The sequence below is a fragment of the Apaloderma vittatum genome, unplaced genomic scaffold (assembly GCF_000703405.1).
Source record: "Apaloderma vittatum isolate BGI_N311 unplaced genomic scaffold, ASM70340v1 scaffold44210, whole genome shotgun sequence".
In the NCBI taxonomy this organism is placed as follows: Eukaryota; Metazoa; Chordata; class Aves; order Trogoniformes; family Trogonidae; genus Apaloderma; species Apaloderma vittatum.
The window spans coordinates 5,385-26,878 of NW_009694712.1; the positions used below are offsets into that span (position 1 = coordinate 5,385).

General features: G+C 49.3%; 1 protein-coding gene across 1 annotated transcript in view; it reads left to right on the plus strand.

Moving 5' to 3' along the window:
• LOC104273229 (tenascin-R-like) overlaps window positions 1-17,734 on the plus strand; it is a gene marked incomplete at its 5' end in the record, with an annotated part of 20,857 nt that extends 3,123 nt beyond the window's left edge. The window contains 16 exon segments of the mRNA XM_009868487.1: window positions 1-153; window positions 1,889-2,074; window positions 4,929-5,018; window positions 5,131-5,394; window positions 5,905-6,171; window positions 6,282-6,401; window positions 6,933-7,076; window positions 7,741-7,860; window positions 8,369-8,512; window positions 9,105-9,235; window positions 10,235-10,367; window positions 13,266-13,417; window positions 14,335-14,431; window positions 15,232-15,393; window positions 16,962-17,125; window positions 17,578-17,734. The exon segment at window positions 1-153 is cut by the window's left edge and continues 14 nt beyond it. Coding sequence (XP_009866789.1) covers window positions 1-153; window positions 1,889-2,074; window positions 4,929-5,018; window positions 5,131-5,394; window positions 5,905-6,171; window positions 6,282-6,401; window positions 6,933-7,076; window positions 7,741-7,860; window positions 8,369-8,512; window positions 9,105-9,235; window positions 10,235-10,367; window positions 13,266-13,417; window positions 14,335-14,431; window positions 15,232-15,393; window positions 16,962-17,125; window positions 17,578-17,697 — 2,447 coding nt within the window.
• Window positions 17,735-21,494: the final 3,760 nt, after the last annotated feature.

Below are 21,494 nucleotides of genomic sequence, written 5' to 3' on the forward strand. Positions count from 1 at the left end.
AGGGGGAGGGCGGGAGGACGACCTTCCGCCTGCAGCCCCCCCTCAGCCAGTACTCCCTGCAGGCCCTGCGCCCCGGCGCCCGCTACCACCTCGCTGTCAGTGCCCTCCGGGGTGCCAACGAGAGCCGGCCAGCCCTCGCCCAGTTCACCACAGGTAGTTAGCTGGTTTCGCTAGGAGAACCGGTGTGAATTTTTAAGTCTCCAGCCAGCACAGGCAGACAGTCTGTTGCCATCTGCAAATGGGCTGTCCTGCAATGAGTTCAGGGGTTTGCATATGCAGAGCTGAATCGAGGCAGGTTTTTTCCATCTGGGATTTAGTGGTACCTGGTTTCTCCCCCATCACGAGGGAGGAAGCAGCACAATGAAATCGCGGTGGTTAAGACACAGGTCTGAATGGAGATGCCTGAATGCAGGTGCCTTGCATCCAGTGCAAGGCAGAACTAACGACTCAGCTTATCCTAAAACATCCAAAACCCAACCTTCTGGCCCACTCCCCTCCACCAGCACCTACATCCCTAAACCTCCAGTGCAACAGCTCTTCTTCATGTCCTGTGCCTCCCCAGGGATGCTCACATCCGTTCCTCAGGGAAGTCCAGGTGATCCCAGATGCCAGCAGTCAGGCAGATGATTCAAATCACCACATTCAGATGGCAACCCCCAAGCAAACTTCACTTTGGCCATGTCCTGCTGCAGCATCAAGGCTGAACCTGCTGCTGCCTGGGACACACGTCCCCAGCAGCTCCAGCACCCATTCAGACCCGCAGCTTAGCTTGAGCCCATAGCTAAAACTTTAAAACCCAGCACTTTACACCCTTAACAGCACTCATAGATCAACACATAATTCTCAAAAGCACCAAAGCAGCAAGCACAGGCCTGAATTTGAGGCAATGTCACCTCCCTTTCAGTGTTCAGAGCCAAGGCAGATGCCTTGCCCGAGGAACCAGCAGTCAAGCAGCTGAAAGTAGCCCAGTCAGAAACATGGTTATCTCATTTTATATCTTCTTTGAATACCCTAACTGGTCAGTAAAACTTTAATTAATGTTAAACCTGCAGATAGCTAACAGGTTTAATTTACTGCGCCATAAAGGAGGAGGTAGAGTGTGTGTTTACGGTATAGAAATTACTTGTCACGTACGTTACTGGTGGGCACTAGATTCCTACTATAATAACTGTGGAGTGTGAATTATGTGTGTATATATCTCTATAGATAAATATTTTGGTCGAGATGTTCACCTCGGCTGATTTGCTACGTTGGCCTTCCTTGCTTTATTTCTAAAAAGCAGCATAAAAAAATCCCATTCCTAAACTCGGATCCACAAAGAAGCAGTAATTACCCTCCATTTGCTGGTGCCCAGCACCAGCCCCTCACTGACCAAGTTTATCATGCAAACCAGAGCAGATTCCATGCACAGCCTCAGCAGCGCTAACAAATAAAACCTTCAGTAGCATCTGAGAGTGAACGAGCCTGTAAAGACACTCAAGTTTCTTCTAAAAACAGTTCAGGCCAGTGCAGTTCTGCTACAGAGTCGTATTTCTCTTACACATGACGCCTCAGTTTCCCCTCCTCTAATACAGGGGAAAATACTTTTCTTTTTCAAATAACATACAATTAGCTCTCAAAGCGACTTACCCAGGGATGCTGTGAATGACCCAGTACTTGCGTTGGTCTCGTGGGTGGCACCTCCCGGTCTGTGAGGTGAGAACAGACGTTCCAGACCTTCCAGCCCTTTTTACGGGGATGTGCCCTGGGGAGGAGGGACCACCCGTGGGACCTCACGGGCAGCATACCCGGGTACCCCTCTGCTGCCGTTTTCACCACGCTAAGGTTACGGGGACGCATTCCCGGTGCCCGGTGGTGAGACGGTGCCTCTCTCCCTTATGTTGCGCAGAGATCGATGCCCCCAAGAACCTGCGGGTGGGCTCGCGGACACCTGCCAGTCTTGAGCTTGCCTGGGACAACAGTGAGGCTGAGGCGCAGAGCTACAGGGTGGTCTACAGCACCCTGGCTGGGGAGCACTACCATGAAGTCCTGGTGCCCCGCGACACCGGTCCCACCACCCGGGCCACCCTGGCAGGTATGCACGCATCCATGCGCCTTTCCTCCCCCTCCTCCTCCTCCTCTCAAGAAGTTAAGGCAACGTAGAGCCCAAATCATCACCGATGCTCATTTGCCTTTAGGCTGACATGTATTTGAGGCTGGTTTTGAGTTTATTAGTTATTGGAAAGAAGGTTCTCCTTGGACTGAAGGTCTTTTTCTCCTCTGTGGGTCTAGATTTGGGTGCTGCTATCCATGAATTAAGCAATGTCCCTCAGAGCAATTCCCCTCCAGCAAGGGTCTGTGCAGGTGCCAAACAGAGCTGGCAAGGAATGAGGAAAGGAAACATTTTTAGGCTGATCTAGAGGAAAATATTATTTCTATTTTTTTCCTCCTGGCAAAGAACCAGAGGCGCCTGTGTCCCGTAGGCAGTGATGGAGAGCCAGGCTGCCTGAGTTCATCTCCTTTTTCCAAATCAGGCGCAAAGCAGACTCAAATCCAGGGATGCTATTTTTGAGCGAATCCTTCAAGTTGTACATTATTCAGGCCAGCACAGGAGGTGTCACTGGGGGCTGCAAACACCACCCACCTTCCGCTGCCAGGAAAGTCCCAAGCACCTTTTTGCAGCAACACGGTGAAGCACTGCATGAGACTTGGTTTCCTTTTTTTTTTTCCAACTAACACTGCTTAGTGGCTGGCTTTGCAACTCTGATGCATTTTTTTTGAGCAAAGACTCATTTACACACATACAAAAAATATCACTCATTCAGCTTGAAGCTCTTCAGTATGGCAGGACACCAGGTTCCTCCATGTTGACTCTCTTCACCCTCCTGGGACCTCTCCAGCAAGAAAAGGGTTCAGACACCTCTGCCATATGGAACTACAGGAGTCATTTCAGTGGGAAAGTTGAATGCAAAGTCAAAGGCACAGCGGCACCAAGTCACGAGAAAGGCTGGAGGGCAGGAAAGCAATTAGAGCAGTTAGCTTGAAAAATGTGGTATGTGGAAAAAAGAAAAATGTTATGGGTAGTCTCTGCTGCATTTGTGATGAGGACACGCACGGAGAATTGGGATGAGATGGGAGACCCAGTGCCGGTCACCTGCTAGCTTTCCTCTAGGACATTTACTACCTTTCTAGGGGAGGAGGAGCATTAAAAACAGGCCAGATAGCCCTCCCTAGGGCAGAGGTAGTAACCCCAGTGTAGTAGTAGTAACCCCCAGGGTTAGCAACCCTGTAGGGATACCCCTAGTACACCTAGTAGGGTAGTAACCCCAGTGATGAAAGTCGGAATGATACCCATGGCAGAGCCTGAGTTTGCCTCGGAGGATGTGTCAGCCTGAAGGCTCTTGTTCCTCTCAATAAAAATAAAAAAAAAGCTGCCAAGTCTCTGCCAGACTTGGGCAGGGCTACAAGAAACCCCCCTGGAGCAAGCTCCAGAGATGCAGAGGATTAAATCAATAGTAGTGAATGACTTTTCTATAGTGCCTCCATCATCACTTAAGTGCATTGCTTCTAGTTCCCAGGGTACTATGTAATAAAACAAACAGTTTAAAAAAAGAAATCTAATCATAGCAGAAAAATAACCCAAAAAATCATTCTGCTGGCAAAAAAAAAAGCCAGGATAGCCACAGTGTGGATGGCACATGAGCATAGCCCGTAGTTCCATCATGCATGTCCTCCAAACCCTTGTTGCATGTGCTGCAAAGCCCATTGGGGTGGGTTTCCAGCCACCTGGGATCTGGTTGGATCCACAGCGTGAAAGCAACCAGCGATACCTTCAGCTGCATTTATCTGCCTGCAGGAAAAGCAGTGAGTAATGGTGCTGAGTAGAGCTTATCAAAGATTTAAGCTTAAAAATACAGCAAGCCTTGCCCTGCCCCATATGTCTCTCTTCAAAATCAGCATTTGCACAGAAATATCCATAATTTTGCTCTAAACAGAAGTGGTGGCTGAGAAAAACTATCATCTTATATGCTCCTGCTCATTTCTTCCTTTCTCCCTGTCTCTTCTCTTCCTTTCCAAGATACTTTTGACACTTACTGAGCAGGGGCAAAGGGGGTCCATCTCCCCTTCAGCATCAAGATTGAATCATGGGAAGAGAAGAGGTGCAAGGGATGGGGGAGTCCCTCCCTTCCAGCCTCTCAGGGAAGGTTTTGGTGGCTTCAGGCAACGCTGCTGCCGGTCAAGGCAGGGTGAAGCAAGGCTGGAGAGTTTTTCTAACCCTCTAAATCCTTTTCTCTAACCCCATGGGAAAGACAATGAAGCACTGAGAGGACAGGAATAAAGCCACCAGCAGCCAAGCAGAAGGGACAGGTAGAGGCAGATGTCCCACAGAGACCAGCAAGAGGTGCACAGGAAAGGAGCTGGATGAGTCCGATGTCCATGTCCCTTGAAAGAAGCACCACATGATATGTCCACCCCAAGGAGCAGCACTTGATTCAGCCCCCAGAAAGGCTGTGCCTCGCCTAATTAATGTGCATTTGATTTTCTCTGCATAATTTATTTCTCTTTAAGACACCAGCCCTGTGACAGCATTTGATGTCAAATCACTTTGGAAACAAATATAGCTGCTTTATCATTCCCATCTCAGCTCACACACATGCACAATTTCTATCTCTATGCCAGCAATTACAGCAGACCTTAGCAACAACTTTTAAAATTTGCTTATTTCTGAGCTAGACTGATCCAAAATTCCTGGTCCAAAGGGCTTTTTTAAAAAGGCTCAGCCTTCCTGCAACGCACAGAGGAACCACTGACCCATGTGAGGGCCGCTCACCCCAGGGATGCTCAGGAAGCGCTCCTCCATCCCTGGGAGGTGGTGGGGGACACACCCCAAGGCCACCCAGCCAGGCACTGCTCTCACACCCTTTCATGTCCTTTGCACATCCTGGCAGATCTAGTGCCCGGCACAGAGTATGGCATCGGGATTTCGGCCGTGATGGACAGCCAGCAGAGTGTGCCGGCCACCATGAACGCCAGGACCGGTGAGTTTGTCCCCGCTGCATGCTCCGAGCGCAGCTGGCTTCTGTGGCTCACATGCCCCCATGGAAAAGTTTGTGCATGGGGACAAAGGTCTGCACCAACCCTCTCCCACAGAGCTTGACAGCCCCCGGGACCTCCTGGTGACAGCCTCCACAGAGACATCTATCTCACTGGCCTGGACTAAAGCCATGGGTCCCATCGACCACTACCGCATCACCTTCACCCCTGCCTCAGGGATGGCCTCCGAAGTGACAGTGCCCCGGGACGAGTCACAGCTCACCCTCTCAGAGCTGGAGCCTGGGACAGAGTACACCATCTCCATCATCGCTGAGAGGGGACGCCAGCAGAGCCTGGAGGCCACCGTGGATGCCTTCACAGGTAGAGAAAGACAAGTTAGGATGGGGCCAAGGGCACGGACCACCACCCCATGTTGGCACCTTCGCCAGCCCACCACCTCTCCTCACTATTTCAGCAATGAAACTGTTGAGGTAGTGATGGGGATGAGAGCTGGGATCAATGCGTCCACAAGGGAGCAGGTCCTTTGACCTCAGAAGAATGATGGCCCTACCAGTGGGGGGGCACTGTCCCCTTCACCAGCAGCAGTGAGCACACTTGCTTGACTGGAGGCTCCCGTAAGAACAAGGCAGGGTGGGGAAACAGACGTGGTGTCCTCTGTGGTCAGAGCAGCCTGTGTGTCATAAGGAGAAATGAAGCCTTGAGGAACCTCCCTGTTCTGCCTCTTGATCACAGCGCAGTTTCACATCAACGGAGAGCCCAGAGCTCTAGCTTTGCTACCTCTTGGGCATTTCCCACACAAGCGCTGGGATCAACGTGGAGGCCAGGATCTGCAGACGGTTGGGGTTGCATCTCCCCTCTCCAATCTTGCAGGGGTGCGGCCCATTACTCAGCTCCACTTCTCCCAGCTGACATCATCCAGTGTGAATGTCACATGGAGCGACCCATCCCCTCCAGCAGACCGCCTCATTCTCACCTACAGCCCCCGGGATGAGGAGGAGACACAGCAGGTCACACTTGACGGCACCCGCAGGCACGCCAGCCTGACGGGCTTGCAGCCATCCACCGAGTACCTGGTGTCACTGGTGGCCATGCATGGTGCCATCAGCTCTGAGCCTGTTGTGGGCTCCATCACGACAGGTACCACAGGATGCCACTCTGCCAGGCATGGGACCCTGTCGGGAGGGCGGGCAGTGGGACAGGGAGTAGACCTGCCTCCCACAGCTTTGCTTTCTGTTCCATCTTACCAGGGATCGATGCACCAAAGGACCTCAGGGTGGGCAACGTCACCCAGGAGTCCATGGTGGTCTACTGGAGCCCTCCCATAGCTGCCTTCGACCACTATAGAATATCCTACCGCGCTGCTGAAGGTAACGAGTCAGACGACTCTTGCTCATGCCCCAAGCTCACAGTTGCCAACCCTCCCTCCATCCACCAGCACAAGCAAGCCATAAGGTCATCTTCACCCCAAACAGCATCCCAGCGCCCTGGGCAACGCTGTGACGGACCAAGAGGGTGTGGGGACAGAGGATGGGGCGTCTGGGATGAGGATGGGAAGGGACCACTGCAGTCAAGGGCCAGCTCAGCACAGAAAGGCACAGGGAGTGACTCCCTGCAGTGTGCTCTCCCAAGGGATGGTTAATTTGGGGCCCGATCCTGAAATCCCACCTCCTGCTTCCCCTGGCTCATGTCCCTTGGCCCCAGTTATACCTAAGATGTTGAAAAAGTCAGGCCAGCAGAGCGCAGAGCATGCAGGCATGCACCTGCAGGCACAAAACCCAGTTACCACCAGTATCAGCCCTGGAAGGGGCTTGTAGTATTGCCTTCACCTCCCAAGCACCTCCTGTACCCCAGGGGCAGGGCTGGCAGCAATGCCAAAACTCTTGGCTCCATCCCCACAGGGAGAACAGACAGCACCGCCATTGCCAGCGATGCCACCGAGCATGCCCTGCGACACCTCCAGCCTGCCACCAAGTATGAGATCGAGGTGAAGAGCGTGCGGGGCCGGGATGAGAGCGAGGTGGCCTCCATCACCATGTACACAGGTGGGAAGGGGTTCCTAGTGGGCAGACAGCAATCAAAGAGTGCCAGGTCCAGCCCCAGGCAGGGTTGGCAGCCCCTGCTTGCACTAGCAGTGAGACAGCTGAGAGCAAGCTGGACCTCAGGCCAGCCTCACGCAAGCTCAAGATGATAAGTGAGGCTCACAAGGGCCCAATGTGGACTTTTAAAGTATGTCTAAGCAAGGTTTTCCCTAAATATGCATGGGTAATCATGGGAGGGAGTGATAAATCTGTGTACTGGCACAGAGAAGCCAGAGATGTGATGTTGGGCAACCATGACAACCTTTCCTAAAGGGAGTACAGACTTCCAGAAATAATCCCTGGGGGAAGCCCTGACACAAACAGCATCTGCTGCAAGATTAAAACCCTCTGCTATCCCCAGACACCTCAAAATCTAAAAAGCAAAAAAAAATATCAACCTAACATCCCAGGCTGTGTATCAGCAAAACAGTGGAAGAGCAGCCCAAGTAGTAGAATAGCACGAGCTGTGATATCTCTGCTCTCCAGCTAGAACAGCGATAACTCCTCTACAGACACATGTGTCTGGGTAGCAAGGTAGGACCGTGAGCAAGGGGACCACAAGAAGCCCTTACAGCGCATACCCCAGTCTCTCAGTGCCTCTGACTCTCTGAATCTGTCCCCCATGCAGCCATGGAGGCCCCCTTAGGGGTCACAGCCACCAACATTACCCCCACCGAGGTGCTGCTGCAGTGGAACCCACCGCTGTCGGAGGTGGAGAGCTACGTCCTTGTCCTCACTCGCCGTTCAGGTACGCTGATGCTCTGTTTCAGCTCACTTCAGCTCTCGTCCATCCCAAAGCTCCTGGCTCAGCAGGTGCCCTCCATGGAGGGAGCAGGGAAGGAGCCCTTGCTTTGGGAGAGTAGCAGCTGGTGAGTGGCATGGTACCCCATCCCTAGACACCAGCTCCTCCCATGCAGACCCCATGGCACATGTTTTCCATCGCCTCCCACCAAGTCTCAGAGCACAGCAGCCCACACAGGAGGGGACTGGGATACCTCCCATTTTGCTAATTGGTCCACCAGCAGCATCCCAGAGGCAAGCCAGTACCCATCCCAGAGAAACAGGGAAAGAAATTATTGGGCAAATATAGGAACTGTGGGGAAAACAAGACCATCATTCAGACCAAACACCACCACTACAGCTCAGCTGCTGCACAGTAGCTCATGGGGTTTCAGCAATTAAGTGCTTTTTTTCATAGACACGCTTTGGAGAACCACCTTGAACACCTACCCTGTCTGACCTCTTTTGGCTTACAGCTGAAGGAGAAACAATTCTCGTGGACGGAGTCAACCAGGAGTACCAGCTAACCAACCTCCTGCCCAGCACCACCTACACAGTCTCTATGTACGCCACCAATGGGCCTCTCACTAGCCAGACCATCAGCACCAACTTCACAACTCGTATGTACAGACACTTCCTCCGCTGCCTGTTACGCGCCCTTAGCCATGCATCCACCCCAGGAAAACTAGCCAGCAAGGCTGAGCCACAGCTCTTGTCACATACACGTGGGTGCAGAAGTAGCCATGTGCCAAAAAAGACACCCAAATACCAGTGCTGGGCACAACACAAGAACAAGAACAGAATTTTAACCACAACAAGCATCAGTCCTCATTTTTAGTCCTTCAACATCCATCCACCCCTTTTCTTTGATTTCCCCTGGATGTGGTTTACTAAGAAGACCCTTGACCAGGTCTTTCAAGGCCATAGCCCAGAAGAGTACTACAACCCATTCTGCTTACAAGAAGCTTGATAAACCCCATAACTCATTAATTTCAGAGGCATTACCCTTCAGAGAGCACACAGGTAGAGGAGGGTTTGCAGAGCTCTGTTAAAGGCTGGGGATGGGTGATGAGTTCTGGAAACTAAGGGTGAAGATTGGGTTGTAGCTCAGGGTTGCAAGGTTGAATCCCAGTGCACTGAGCTGGGAAGCGAGGCTGGGTGAGAAGTGTGTGAGAACTTGCACTTCCCTGGGTCCCTATTCCACCCTTGCAGTTTTGGATCCTCCAACAAATCTGACCGCCAGCGAAGTCACGCGACGGAGTGCCCTGCTCTCCTGGGTGCCTCCTGTGGGAGAGATTGAGAACTACATCATGACCTACAGATCCACCGACGGCAGCCGGAAGGTGAGTGAGTCCTCACAAGGAAAGAGGCTCCTTAAGTCAGGGAATAACATGACCATGGAGAAATGCGCAGGATAAGCCCAACAAAGGAAAAGAAGAATGCTTGTTAGATCAGGGAGAGACCAGGAGGGCAGATGCTACTTTCTGCATAAGCAATACCTTGGATAAACAATTGGAAAAAAGCAGGAGAAGATTGCCTAGGGCAAACTCTTTATGCACACTGGCAGGTCTGGGCAAAGAGAGCACACCTGGAAAGTTTGGAGGAGCAGGGGAAATTCATAACTTGTGAAATGCAAGCAAGCTGAGGCAGGAGAAAAGTATCCCATGAACAGAGATGCTGAAAACACCATTTTCCCTTGTTGCAAAGAGGAACATAGATACAGACAGCTAATTAATCCCGCAATACAATATATTTGATTATTTAATGAGTGTGTCCATATCTGCCTGTCTGGAAGAGCAGCTACAAATGCTATCAGAAATATATCGCCACAAGTAGTCTCATTTCCTTTACTAGTGTGACTTGCTTGCAGCAGAAAGAGGGTAACAGCTTTGCAGAAGGGGTTCAATATAATGCCATGCGGCATTGGCTGACAACCAGAAAAATTAACATGACAGGAATTGATGGAGTCAAAACTGGCTGATAACCAGGTTTGGCCAGCTCTACTCCTTGAGATGCTTGGGTAGTCAGTCACAGCCCATACTGAGGGCATGCAGACCCCAAGAGAGTCAGTAAACAGAGCACACACAGACTGCAAACACTTAAATCTCCTGTGTCCAGACCAGCTTTCTCCCACCTAAACCATCTCAAAAGGTTAAATATATTCATTGACCTCACACTGACTTAGTCCAGGAACGCGAGTAACCATACAATGCTCCTGGTCAGGCACCAAGGTCTGTGGTAGTTTGCGGCTTCCCTTCCCTCCTCACTTGCTCTTTAGACTCCCCATTGCTTTTCTCACCTATTGCTGTTGTTTTTGGTCTCCTTCTTGGACTCACATACAGGAGCTGATTGTGGATGCTGACGACACATGGATTCGCCTGGAGGGGCTTTCTGAGACCACGGAGTACATTGTGCACCTCCAAGCTGCCCAGAACGCCATGCGGAGCGGCTTCATCTCCACTAGCTTCACCACAGGTGAGGACTCACACCACATCCGCTCAGCCAGGCAAGGCTTGGACTACATGCCGTGCTGGTAACACAGACTGCTTTTACGGGCTTCCCCTCGCCAGGCTGCATTTCACCATGATTCACAGAGACAGAGAGAGGTACTTTCATTGCCACAACCCACAGTGCTGCCTTGCTACAAACTGTGAATGGCTGAAGAATCTTTAACACAATCACAAGGCCCAGCCCAGGGCAAGGGGATTTGAGCTTCAGACCAGGAACCATCTACCAGGCCCTTTGCCTTGCCCTTGCCCCTCCTCAAATGCATAAATAGAGGAAAGAAAAGCACCCACAGAAGTCAACAACACATATCAACAGGTAGACTCTTGAAGTGAGCAAGAAGACCCCCAGCTGATCTCTCCTGTTGTAGACACGGTCCGATCTCTAGCAAATATCACAGAATATTTTTGATTGGAAGCGACCTTTAAAGACTGCCTAGTCCAAGCCTGCTGCAGTAAGCAGGGACATCTTTAACTAGTTCAGGTTCCTCAGAGTCCCATCCAACTTGATCTTGAATGTTTCCAGCGGTGGGGCAGGGGTGGAAATATCAAGCAGTTGCATCTCTATCACCGTCGGCGGAATCACAGTCAACAGAGCCAGCAAGCCTGCAAGACCGTGGTCCCACCAATCTATCTAGCTGCATTATTTCTCCCTACCTCTAATTCTAGAGAAGTCACAATCCATTAAAGCAACAGGAATGGTTTCAAAGCGTGAGCACCCACAGCCACCATAACCCTCATAGACAGAGTGTTTACACTTGCAAGAGTGAAGCTGGCAGGAAAATGTCACCATTGCCTTTGCAACCATTCACATTAGAAACCGTGCAAAGTGTATCGTTCCTCATCCCCTGTGAAAAGTCTTGCTAGGCCAGGGCACTTAACAGAGTGCTGAACTCAATGACAATTCTTCTAGGCTTCAAAAGCACTAACAAGCTTGAAGATGACGTCCACTAAAATTCCTCTCCTTTGTGCTGCAAGTTCAATTAGAAGAGTCTTCTTTGAGTCTGCTGCAGACAAACTTCCCCATGACAGTTACATGTAGAGATCCCTTCACCTGCTTTTAAGAGACATTAGAAACTATTTACGTCAACCCAAAAAGAAAAGTCTCTTCTCTAATGCATCTGCGGATGAAGCTTTCCTGTTATTTTTGCCTCTTACATGGGCACATAAATGCAATGCAATTCAGGCAGATGATGGAAAAATGCGTGTAATCTTTGAGGCTGTTCAGGTGTCAGAGATGAAACTGCACAGGGCTGACTTCTCAGCTAGGATGAAGCAGCAGAGTCTAACCACCCTCATTAGGCAAGGAGAGCGCCATCTCCAACACAGATGTCAGACCTTGGCAGCAGTCAAGACACCATTGCCAGCTGATGCAGCAGCTGGACACATGTTTAATTTGCTTTTAAGAGGAAGATAAGCACCAGCAAGACACCAGTTTCTCCCCACTTACCCCCTATATCGATGAGACAGAAGCATCCATGAACAAACATTGAGGCAATGCAGTCCATGGGCAATATCCCTCAGTGAAGAACTAGGGTCTGGGATTCAATTTATTCTGGCAGCACATCAGGGCGCTTTGCAGAGAGCAAGGACTTGTCTTTAAAGAGACAAAAAAAGAAAAGGGAAAAAACCCCAGGCTTAATTTAAATGGGTTTACTTCCTTTTGCTCACAGTACACATGCCGGGGTTCTTCCATTCCCTCTGACATATTAATAGCTCGGACTCTTTGTTTCATGTTTGCATAAAGTTCTTGGGGAATTGTATACAGATGGGACAAAAGGAAGAAACAGATACAGTATTTATAATTTATAGTGGTTTGAAATGTCTTTCAAGGTCTCCTTGGCTCTTAAAGATATGAATATAAATTAAGAAACAAGTAATCTCTGCAGAGCTCAGGGGAGCCTGAAGTGCTTGTCTTTGAAGCAGTTTTCATTGTTGGATACTACAAAATGCAAACATTGTCTCACCAGACCTTCCGCTATGGACCCCGGAGACAGGAAAAAATAAAGGACCTTGAACATTTGGACAGAGTAATGACCTCTGAGCCTTCAGGTTGCAAGGGTGGGGGGAATACACCCAAGCGGGAAATAATAGACAGAAGCCTGTACCCTGGGTCCTATAGGGTATCACACAGTTGTGGCAGACACACACAGCGCATCCTTCACACCTCCTCAGTGCACAACGGAGACACTCTCAAAAGCTACACCCACATTGCCAGCTCTGCACTCATTTACTCCATCACCTACATGTACTGACAACAAAGAAAAATATGTATTTCTCCCTTTCGAGCTAAATGAGGAAAAAATTGAACCCAAAGCTGACATCCCAATACAGCCACACAGCCCATGCTGCCCATCAGTAGTATCTTGCACAGCCTAATTCCTGCTCAGTTTGCAGGTGACCACCAGTCTGGCATAAGTCCACCATCATTTCCAAGGACATCCATCAAGAGAATCCCCCCAGAATCAGCAAAGTCATAAAACTTGCTTGGAGCTGGCAATCCCAAGATAAGAGTAGGTTCCAGTATTTTCACTGCTGTCTAAATATGCCAGTGACAGCTTAAATCCCAGGGTTTCAGACATGGTGCAGAAAGATGATCCAAGAAGCGTTATCCCTCATCATTCACAGTGATGTTACCATGTACCTTTCTAATATAGGATATACAGGACATTAATTAATATATGCAAGCATTTTTTTCCCATTAAATCCTCTGATGTTGTTGGTTGACATGAAGTCCCACTGCCTAACAAAATAACTTAGGACACAGAAGCTAAGTTAGACATTTCCTGGATCATAACCCACGGGGCCTGAAGAACATGGAAAAGGTATTGCTCTGCTTAAATACTGGGTGCTTTTCTTAATATTTCAGGTGGACGTGTCTTTGCTAACCCTCAGGACTGCGCCCAGCACCTCATGAACGGAGACACACTGAGCGGTGTCTACACCATCTCCATTAACGGGGACCTCAGCCAGCGGGTGCAGGTCTACTGCGACATGACCACAGATGGAGGCGGCTGGATTGTGAGTAGCCATGTGGTCACCCTACATGTTGTCCCCATCACAAAGTGGCTCAGCCTCGTCCTACCAGCAAAGCCAAGCCACCACGCTGCGCGGGAACGACAGCAGGCTTAATATCACACGCTTCATTTCCCACACCATAGGGAATGGCCCATGCTCCAGCAATAATAGTTACACTTGGAGAAATGCCCTTTGATTTATTTGATATGTTTGCGGTGCTTCTGGAGAGCAAAATCTGAGAATGAAGCTGATTTATTGTTCTAGAAATGAAATTAATGGCCAATAGCTTTCATGGGGAATGATTCACACTGCCTGCAGTAGGAGGATATCAGGCATCACCTCGACCAAGTCCACACAGAAGCATTTTAGAGGAAAATGCTTTTTTCGGCTTCTGAATTGCACAAACAAGGCCTGTCTTGACATAGATGGACTGACATCTTAAGTAAATAATGATCTGGTGCTTTGATTTTGCTAGTGTCAAACACTTACTTACATGCGTTACACAAAAACCTACTAGATGTATAGTTGAAACAAAACCAAAAATGGGCTTCCTCGAATGCCAATTTCTAGCGCAGATGTTGTTTCAGTCAGGAAACTTCCCTCCATGTCACTCTGCAAGAGTCAGCCAAAAGCAGACTCGCATGCTAGAAAACCAGATGCACCATGCATCGGTTAGAGAAGAAAGCTTGCAGGCTGATTCCTTCCTATTTTAAGACTGCTTTGTCTTGGACATCATCTAACACCTCTTCAAGCTTCTCCATCTGCAAAGAAACTAATTGCATGGCTGCAATCAACATTAACTTGCTGGACGTTGCAATTGTCTCCCCTGAAAGGCACGATGTCTTTATTTTGTGTGCTTCAAAGCCCATGGCCCTCTTCTCCTCCATATCCATTTTCCCCCTGATATTCTCTCACCATAGGTCTTCCAGAGGCGGCAGAACGGGCTGACCGATTTCTTCCGGAAATGGGCAGATTATCGGGTTGGCTTCGGAAACTTGGAGGATGAGTTTTGGCTAGGTAAGTCCTTATCCAGTTGTCTGTCACTGATGCATCAAACTCCAGCTCCTCACACATCCATGCCAGCTGTTGGCTCCTCGCCTTTCACCCCACTCCTCTACACTCTCTTGAACAGCCTTCCTTCCCTTGTTCATTCCCCACCCTGCACATTAGAAGGTCACTCACAGGTACACCACATAAAAGCACATTGTGAAAGCCAGCAGCCCCCTAATTTGTGCCTCCTAGGATAGATGGGGGTACATTGGGGTTCTTCATGTATCAAAGCCCACCACCTTCCTTCAGATGACTACAGGTTGCATCTGTGTCACCTGTGGTTCATGGACCTCACCTGACCTTGGCCAGCAAGCCAGTTACCTGAAGAAAGTAAGAAAGGGGTGAGTGGGACGCCCAGAACAGCTCTGAAATAGAGTGTGCTCCCCCAAAACCTGAACGTGAGCCAAGGCAAGTCCTGCAGTGTAAACACACTCTGGCTTGCATGGAAGCTTAACAGCAACATGAAAAGCACGGGGGCTCCACAGCTGAACACCCCCAGCTTCAGCAGCACAGGGAAAGCTGAACCTAGGCCCTGAACACACATCTCATAGCCACAGGGAGATGGAGCTCGAGTGGGGACAGAGAACTCAGACCCCACCAGTGCCAGCAGAGACAACGACTTAACCAGAAGTGCTGTTTCTCTTCTGCTTCTCTGCTCACTCTCATTTCCCACAGCTGTTTTATTTGCTTAGAGCTTTTCTTTGTTTGCTGACAGAGCAGATCCAGGCACTAGGTCTTACCAGGTGTCTTGCTGCTTGTCTCACCAGGCTTGGACAACATCCACAAGATCACGTCCCAAGGGCGCTACGAGTTGCGAATAGACATGAGGGATGGCCAAGAAGCGGCATACGCCTACTACGACAAATTCTCCATCGGTGACTCCCGGAGCCTGTACAAGCTGCGAATCGGGGACTACAACGGCACTTCAGGTGCAATCCCGTTGCTCACAAGCAGTAGGGAAATTTTGACACTGGTGGGCTTGAAACTGTGAATGAAAACCCAATATCAAATATTCCTTGTGTGGAGCAGCAAGACACAAACCCATAAGCCCTTTCTGTCTTCCTGCAGTCCATCATGTAAACCAGGCTGATATATCCCACTTAAGGACACAGGGAATTTTCCATTGGGGATTAGATATTAAATATCAGAGGCATTGCTGTTCAAACAACCAGGTCAATCGTCAGAGGTGTCATCTCACTTGGCAATCACCGCAGCTCGCTATTGATGCCATGCTGGAGGGTGTATTTATCGCCCTCCCACAGCAATGGAAAAATCTGAAATCCTCTGCATTGTTTGCTCATGCAGAGGCCAAACACAGTCCAGTTTTGCAAGGACACTGTCACACCTGCTTGCTCAGCTTTGCCCACGAGAAAAAAGTGAGTGATGGAGGCAGGCAGTCTCTTCCCTGAGAACAAAACAAGGTGCAGCTGCAGCCCCTCTAGCTGGAACAGACACACGCAGTGACCGCAAGCCTCTGTGACCCACACAAAACTGCACTGCAGCATACTTAGCACAGAACCCCACAACATACCTAAGATGCGGGAATTTTCTTAGACAATACCTGGTAGTTGCCACTGGAAGAGAAGAGAGGGATCCTGGCTGTGTGCAACACAGCACTTGCTCTGACCTCAAGTCCCAGGGCATGACACACCTAACCTATTGCCCAAAATGCCACTAACAAATCTGCAGGCATGACTCCCTCCCTTTCCTCACACAAGCTCTTCTTCTAGCTGTTCAACCACGGAGCTTCTGCTCCACCTTGAGCAAAGAGAGCCAAGACTTGCCAAGTGGTTAACTGCCAAGAGGTTTCCCAGCAAGGCTCTCAGGGGCTGGACTCCCTGCAGCTAGCCTGGGTCCACTGTGTATTTTTTTATGGACCGTCAAGCAGCACGTTAAAAGTGTCTCCTGCAAGTACACCACTCGATTGTAAAAATGACCGTATTTCACTTTGGCTCTCCTTTCAGCCCTTTCTCTTGCTCCTTAGTAAGGAGGGGAGGTGAGGTTGGTGGTTGTAGTGGAATAAGACATGACGCACCTTCCAAAAGGGAGAAAAGAAGGCCAAGCATCTTGGTTCAAGAGGCAAATGCTTTGCTTCTTCTGGGAGAAAAAGTTCCTTTTAGCTACCAGGAGGGGAGGAGGCTGAAAGCCTCCTGAGTTGTGTAGCAGAGCCAGGCTTCAGGAAAGCAAGGATTGCCAAATCTAGGATTTAATTCATTTCTGAAACACTGAAATTTAGATTCAAAACCTTATAGGTTTTTTTGTTCTGCCAAACCCAAGCAGCCTCTAAGATTCGCTATGGTCTGTACTGATCCTAAACTGACAGCAGAGGACTCAGCTGAACCAGCTGTGAGCAATTCCAGTTAACATTATCCCCAGACCTTCAGCTGCTTGAGCTGTTGATCCACAGGCTACCACATATACTGAAACACACCAATATCCTTGTGAAAAGACCAGATGACTCAGGCTTCATCACCACTAACAGCATCTCTTTCTACAGGAGACTCTCTCACCTATCACCAGGGCCGCCCCTTTTCCACCAAGGATAGGGACAACGATGTTGCTGTGACCAACTGCGCCATGTCCTACAAAGGGGCCTGGTGGTATAAGAACTGCCACCGCACCAACCTCAACGGCAAGTACGGAGAGTCCCGGCACAGTCAGGTAAGTGCAGAGCTGGGCTGAAAGCCTTCAGCGTTTCTTCTAGCAGCTCAACCAAGCACAAGAGCAAGCCCAAGCTAGGGCTGGAGCTGTATGGTTGGTGCACCAGGGTCAGGAGCATCACTGGGGTGACCCAACACAAGCTGGAGCAAAGGGACCCACCTTCAAGCCATTTGGGCTAGTGCTTCATGCCTCATGCTGGCTGCCATGGTCATTAACCATGACATCTTGCTGAATTACATTTTTTAAAAAATATATTTTAGTAAAATTTGATCAGGAGCCTTTGAACAGTGAGAAAAAAGCATCAAGCCAGAGCAGCAAAGGAGTTTCTTGCTCCTGCTACAACAAGTTTCTTCTGGCTTCTCTACAGAGGTCAACATAGTTTCTTTTCTCTTCCACTCCAGTTTCATGTTAGGCTCTTTCTTCACATTGTGCCTTTCTCTCTCTCCTGCCAGGGGATTAACTGGTACCATTGGAAAGGCCATGAGTTCTCCATCCCTTTTGTGGAAATGAAGATGCGACCTTACAACCACCGTAACATCTCTGGGAGAAAGCGACGGTCCCTACAGCTCTGAGCCAGCTCAGCCCCTCCCACCTCCCACCACCTGACCTTTTCTGTCATTTGTTTGTATTTTATAATATGAAAAGGGAAAAAAAAAACCCTACTACTCGTCTGAGATAGCAACCTGCCCCTCGCAAGTGCTGGAGGGAATCACGGCATGAGCAAAGGTTGTGGGAAAGGAAAGACCTCGTTGTTTTGCATCTGTCACAGAGAAATACCAAATTTCCAGTCTCCCTACCCCAGTACTTTGGCCCTTAACATGAGAAGAAAGAGAGAGAAAAAGACAGACAGATTTTTAATATTTTTTAAAAGACTTGGAAATCCCCAGGAAACCCTTTTAGAAACGTTTGTCACAGGGCTCGTGGCAGAAACCTTCCCCATAGGGACCTTGGTGTGGCCATTTCCACCCTAGTCATGGCCAGGGACACCCACCCTCTCCCTGTCTCTCTGCCTGTCCCCTCCTGGCAGAGAGGTCCCCAGCTTCATGCCATCCTGCAGACATCAACTCTTTCAGCAGGCAGAGGGCCATCTCTTTCTCTGGCCAAGGGCACACAGCTTGGTCTTCCCTTCCCTACGCGCAGGCACTGCATGCACAGAGACAAAGCAATGATGAGCAAACGCAAGGTTCATCCCATCCCGTTTTCAGAGATCACACCAGGAGGGCTTGGTGACTATCCACGTGTCTAGGTGAACTTTAGAGAACCCACAGCTCATGTGTTGGTCCCACCACAGCCAAAGTCATCCTTGTGTGTATGGCATGCAGGAGAACACGAGCTGCTCCACCAGGCCCAGCCTGCATCGTGCACCCCTCCTAGCTTGAACTCATACCGCTTCACGTGCACAATACCTGCCTGGGTTATGCTGAGCTTGATGGAGAAGAGAGGAGTGAAATTAGAGGACTTGGGAGAAAAATCACTACCTGTAGTCTTGAAGCCTAGGGCCCATTTCCATATGCCACCGCATCATCTCTCACAGAGGTCACTGGTCCCAAACCAGTCTCAGAGAAGGTCCAGCACCCAGAAGACCTATCACACAACAGCAGCCCAGCCAGTAGCCACCACAGCCCAGGGACCTCCACGCACATGAGGAAGGATCATGACACAGCCAAGGGAAGACAAGTGCCAGTCGAGAAATGCCTGTTCCCTTCCTTCTCCTACACCACCCCTCTTGGTGACTGTCACCAGAGTGACCCAAATCTTAGTGCCTTGGTACCACCCATCTTTCTAACAGGAAATCAAATGTTTCCTCTCCTGGAATGAAGACTTAGACCATTTGGATTCTTGGAGCACTTAAAGACGCTTGGAAGAATAGATGAGTTCACTCTTTTTGTTCTTAACTTCTCCCGCCTTAAGGACGATGGACCCTTCAGACAGCTCTGACTGCTCTCTGTCATCACTGACACCATCTCCACATAGCCCAAACGACCACCATCCTGGAGTCACTCCTCTGCTGAGGGCTCTGGACAATGCTGGGCATTGTCACTGGTCTGGTCTCACAGAAGATGTCCCCACACCCAAGGACAATGCAGCTCATCGCTGGGTTCGCAGCCAAGGAGTATTACAAAGGCTAAACACTGCTTTTTGATTTTATCACACTGAAGCCGCTTTGTCTCAAGAAACATCTTCCAGATGGCAACATAAAGGCATCTTTGCAGTAGCTTATAATTCAGGCCAGTGTCTTTTTCATGGTCACGCTCCTGCATTTTCTGACATTACTCACCACGGCTGCAGACAGGCATTAAGCAGGAAATGCAGCCTCCTTGTCCACGCCACATACTGGCACACGATACCGTAGCTAATCCAAGGGTAGGATTAGACACAGGGTCCAGCCCTTCAAGTGGTCATTTTACAAACTGCAGCCTGACCTGGAGGAAGGATGCTGCAGCTTAGCAACATCTCATATGGAAACAAGACTTATCTTCTTACATCCCATCAGCACCAAATCAAGCAACAAGTCAAACACTTGGGGTCAGCCAGAGAGGCTGCAGATGATGGGAACTCTTGCAGGACACAGCCAGTGTCACAGATGGCAGCATGTCATGCTTCCCAAGCAGCATGTCCTGTTTTAGGTCCCAAAAGCCAACAAGAAGCAGCAGACAGAACTGATTAAAACCTAAGAAGTCTTCTAGTAGACGATCAGAGTAATATTTTTCCCACCAGAGGCAAGAAGTGTCCTAACAAAAGCACTCTGGCACAGTGGTTATAACTAGAGCAGAGATTGGCAGTGGACGGCATTCATCACCTGTCTGGGGTAGTGTTCTTTGCTTATCGACCCAGGTGAAAGCAAAAGACGTCAGTGGAAACACAGGAGTTCATCATTCATAATCAAGGAGAAGGCAAAAAGCCTCTTTTCAAAAGTACAAGTCAAACAGAAAATCAAAACATGCCAAGCTTTTCCAAGAGTTTCAAAAGAAGATCTTCAAAAAGGCTGATTTTTCTCTAAATAGGAGTCCTGACGTATGTCTCTCCCTCCTTGCTTATGTCTGTCATCCTTTTCATAAGTCCTGTAACCAGGATGAAAGGGCCCGGCTGACTCAACTCCACTGTCGAGTCTGAAGGATGGCCTTGAAGATAATATCCGACCTTCCAGTACCACTACGTACCAATGCTGCTCCTTGATCTCAAACATGGAACCAGGGTGTTGCCTTTCCATTACCTCCGTGAAACATAGTTCCTAAAATCTTTTAAAGGAAAGACACCTACACGTGGTGAGTTTGTTCTCCTGATGATAATCTAACCCAAGCCTAGGCAAGCAATCAGCAATGGTGAGGTGGTCAATTGGGTCATTGTCCCTTGCTCACCATGTCCATCTACAAAATATAATTTTCTAGGAATTTAGTTTTCATCAATGCCTGATGAATTTTTTTGGAAAAAGCTCATGCCAGTGTTTTCAAGCACATTTGTGCTTAATGCTACTACTACAAAACAACCAAGTGATTAAGTACAGTCTCTTTTTACCCTCCATCACTGGTTGCACAAGGCCTTTTTCTGAATTCATCCTCCAACCAGATCAAGTTCGGCCCTGTCCCCCATCAGCACTGTGTTAAGACTGAATGAAGTCTTGGTAACAGGCCTGAAATTCCCAGAAACCCAGCTGGATCCTGCCCAGCACCCACCCTGAGAGACCTTGGCTCCAGCACATTGGCCATCACTGGGGTCCAGGGGCTCATCTGCCATACCGCTCATATGGCCAAGGCTTGCCACAAACCCCAAAACAAACTTGAATTGTTACCCAAACCACATGATCCACTGGGAGATGCCAACTCCCAAGACACCAAACAAGGAGAAGTATGTCAGGTCCTTCACCTAGCAGAGCACCATGCATGCCCAGGACCCCCATAGCCTCTCAGTCACCTCATTTCTAACACCAAAATCCTAGAAGGAAACACCAAGGGACCTTCTCATCTCTTGCTGAGTTTTGATTTCCCTCTTTTCTGTTTCCTGCCAGAGCTCCAAGCCCACCTTTCTACCATGCACTACACTAAAACATAACCAAAGAAAAAAAAAAGGCCTGAAAGGAGGAGCTGCTTTTAGTAAAGTGATCCTTAAGACAGCATTTATAAATTAATAATTCTAGGAAAGAAAGAAGCCAGGCCTTCCCTAAAGGCTTTTGGCAGAAGGATGCTGGAAGAGTGTCAGAGTCACACAAAGGTTGGAAAGAAGTCTTTGCTTCTACACCTTACCCTTGTGTTACTTTACCATTGGCATCCAAAAGTCTACTACCAACCTAAACGCCCTCTTGCCCAACAGCTTACCTCCTTCCCAGAGTGATGCTCACCTCAGATGAAGCATCGGGATGTGGAAAGCAGAA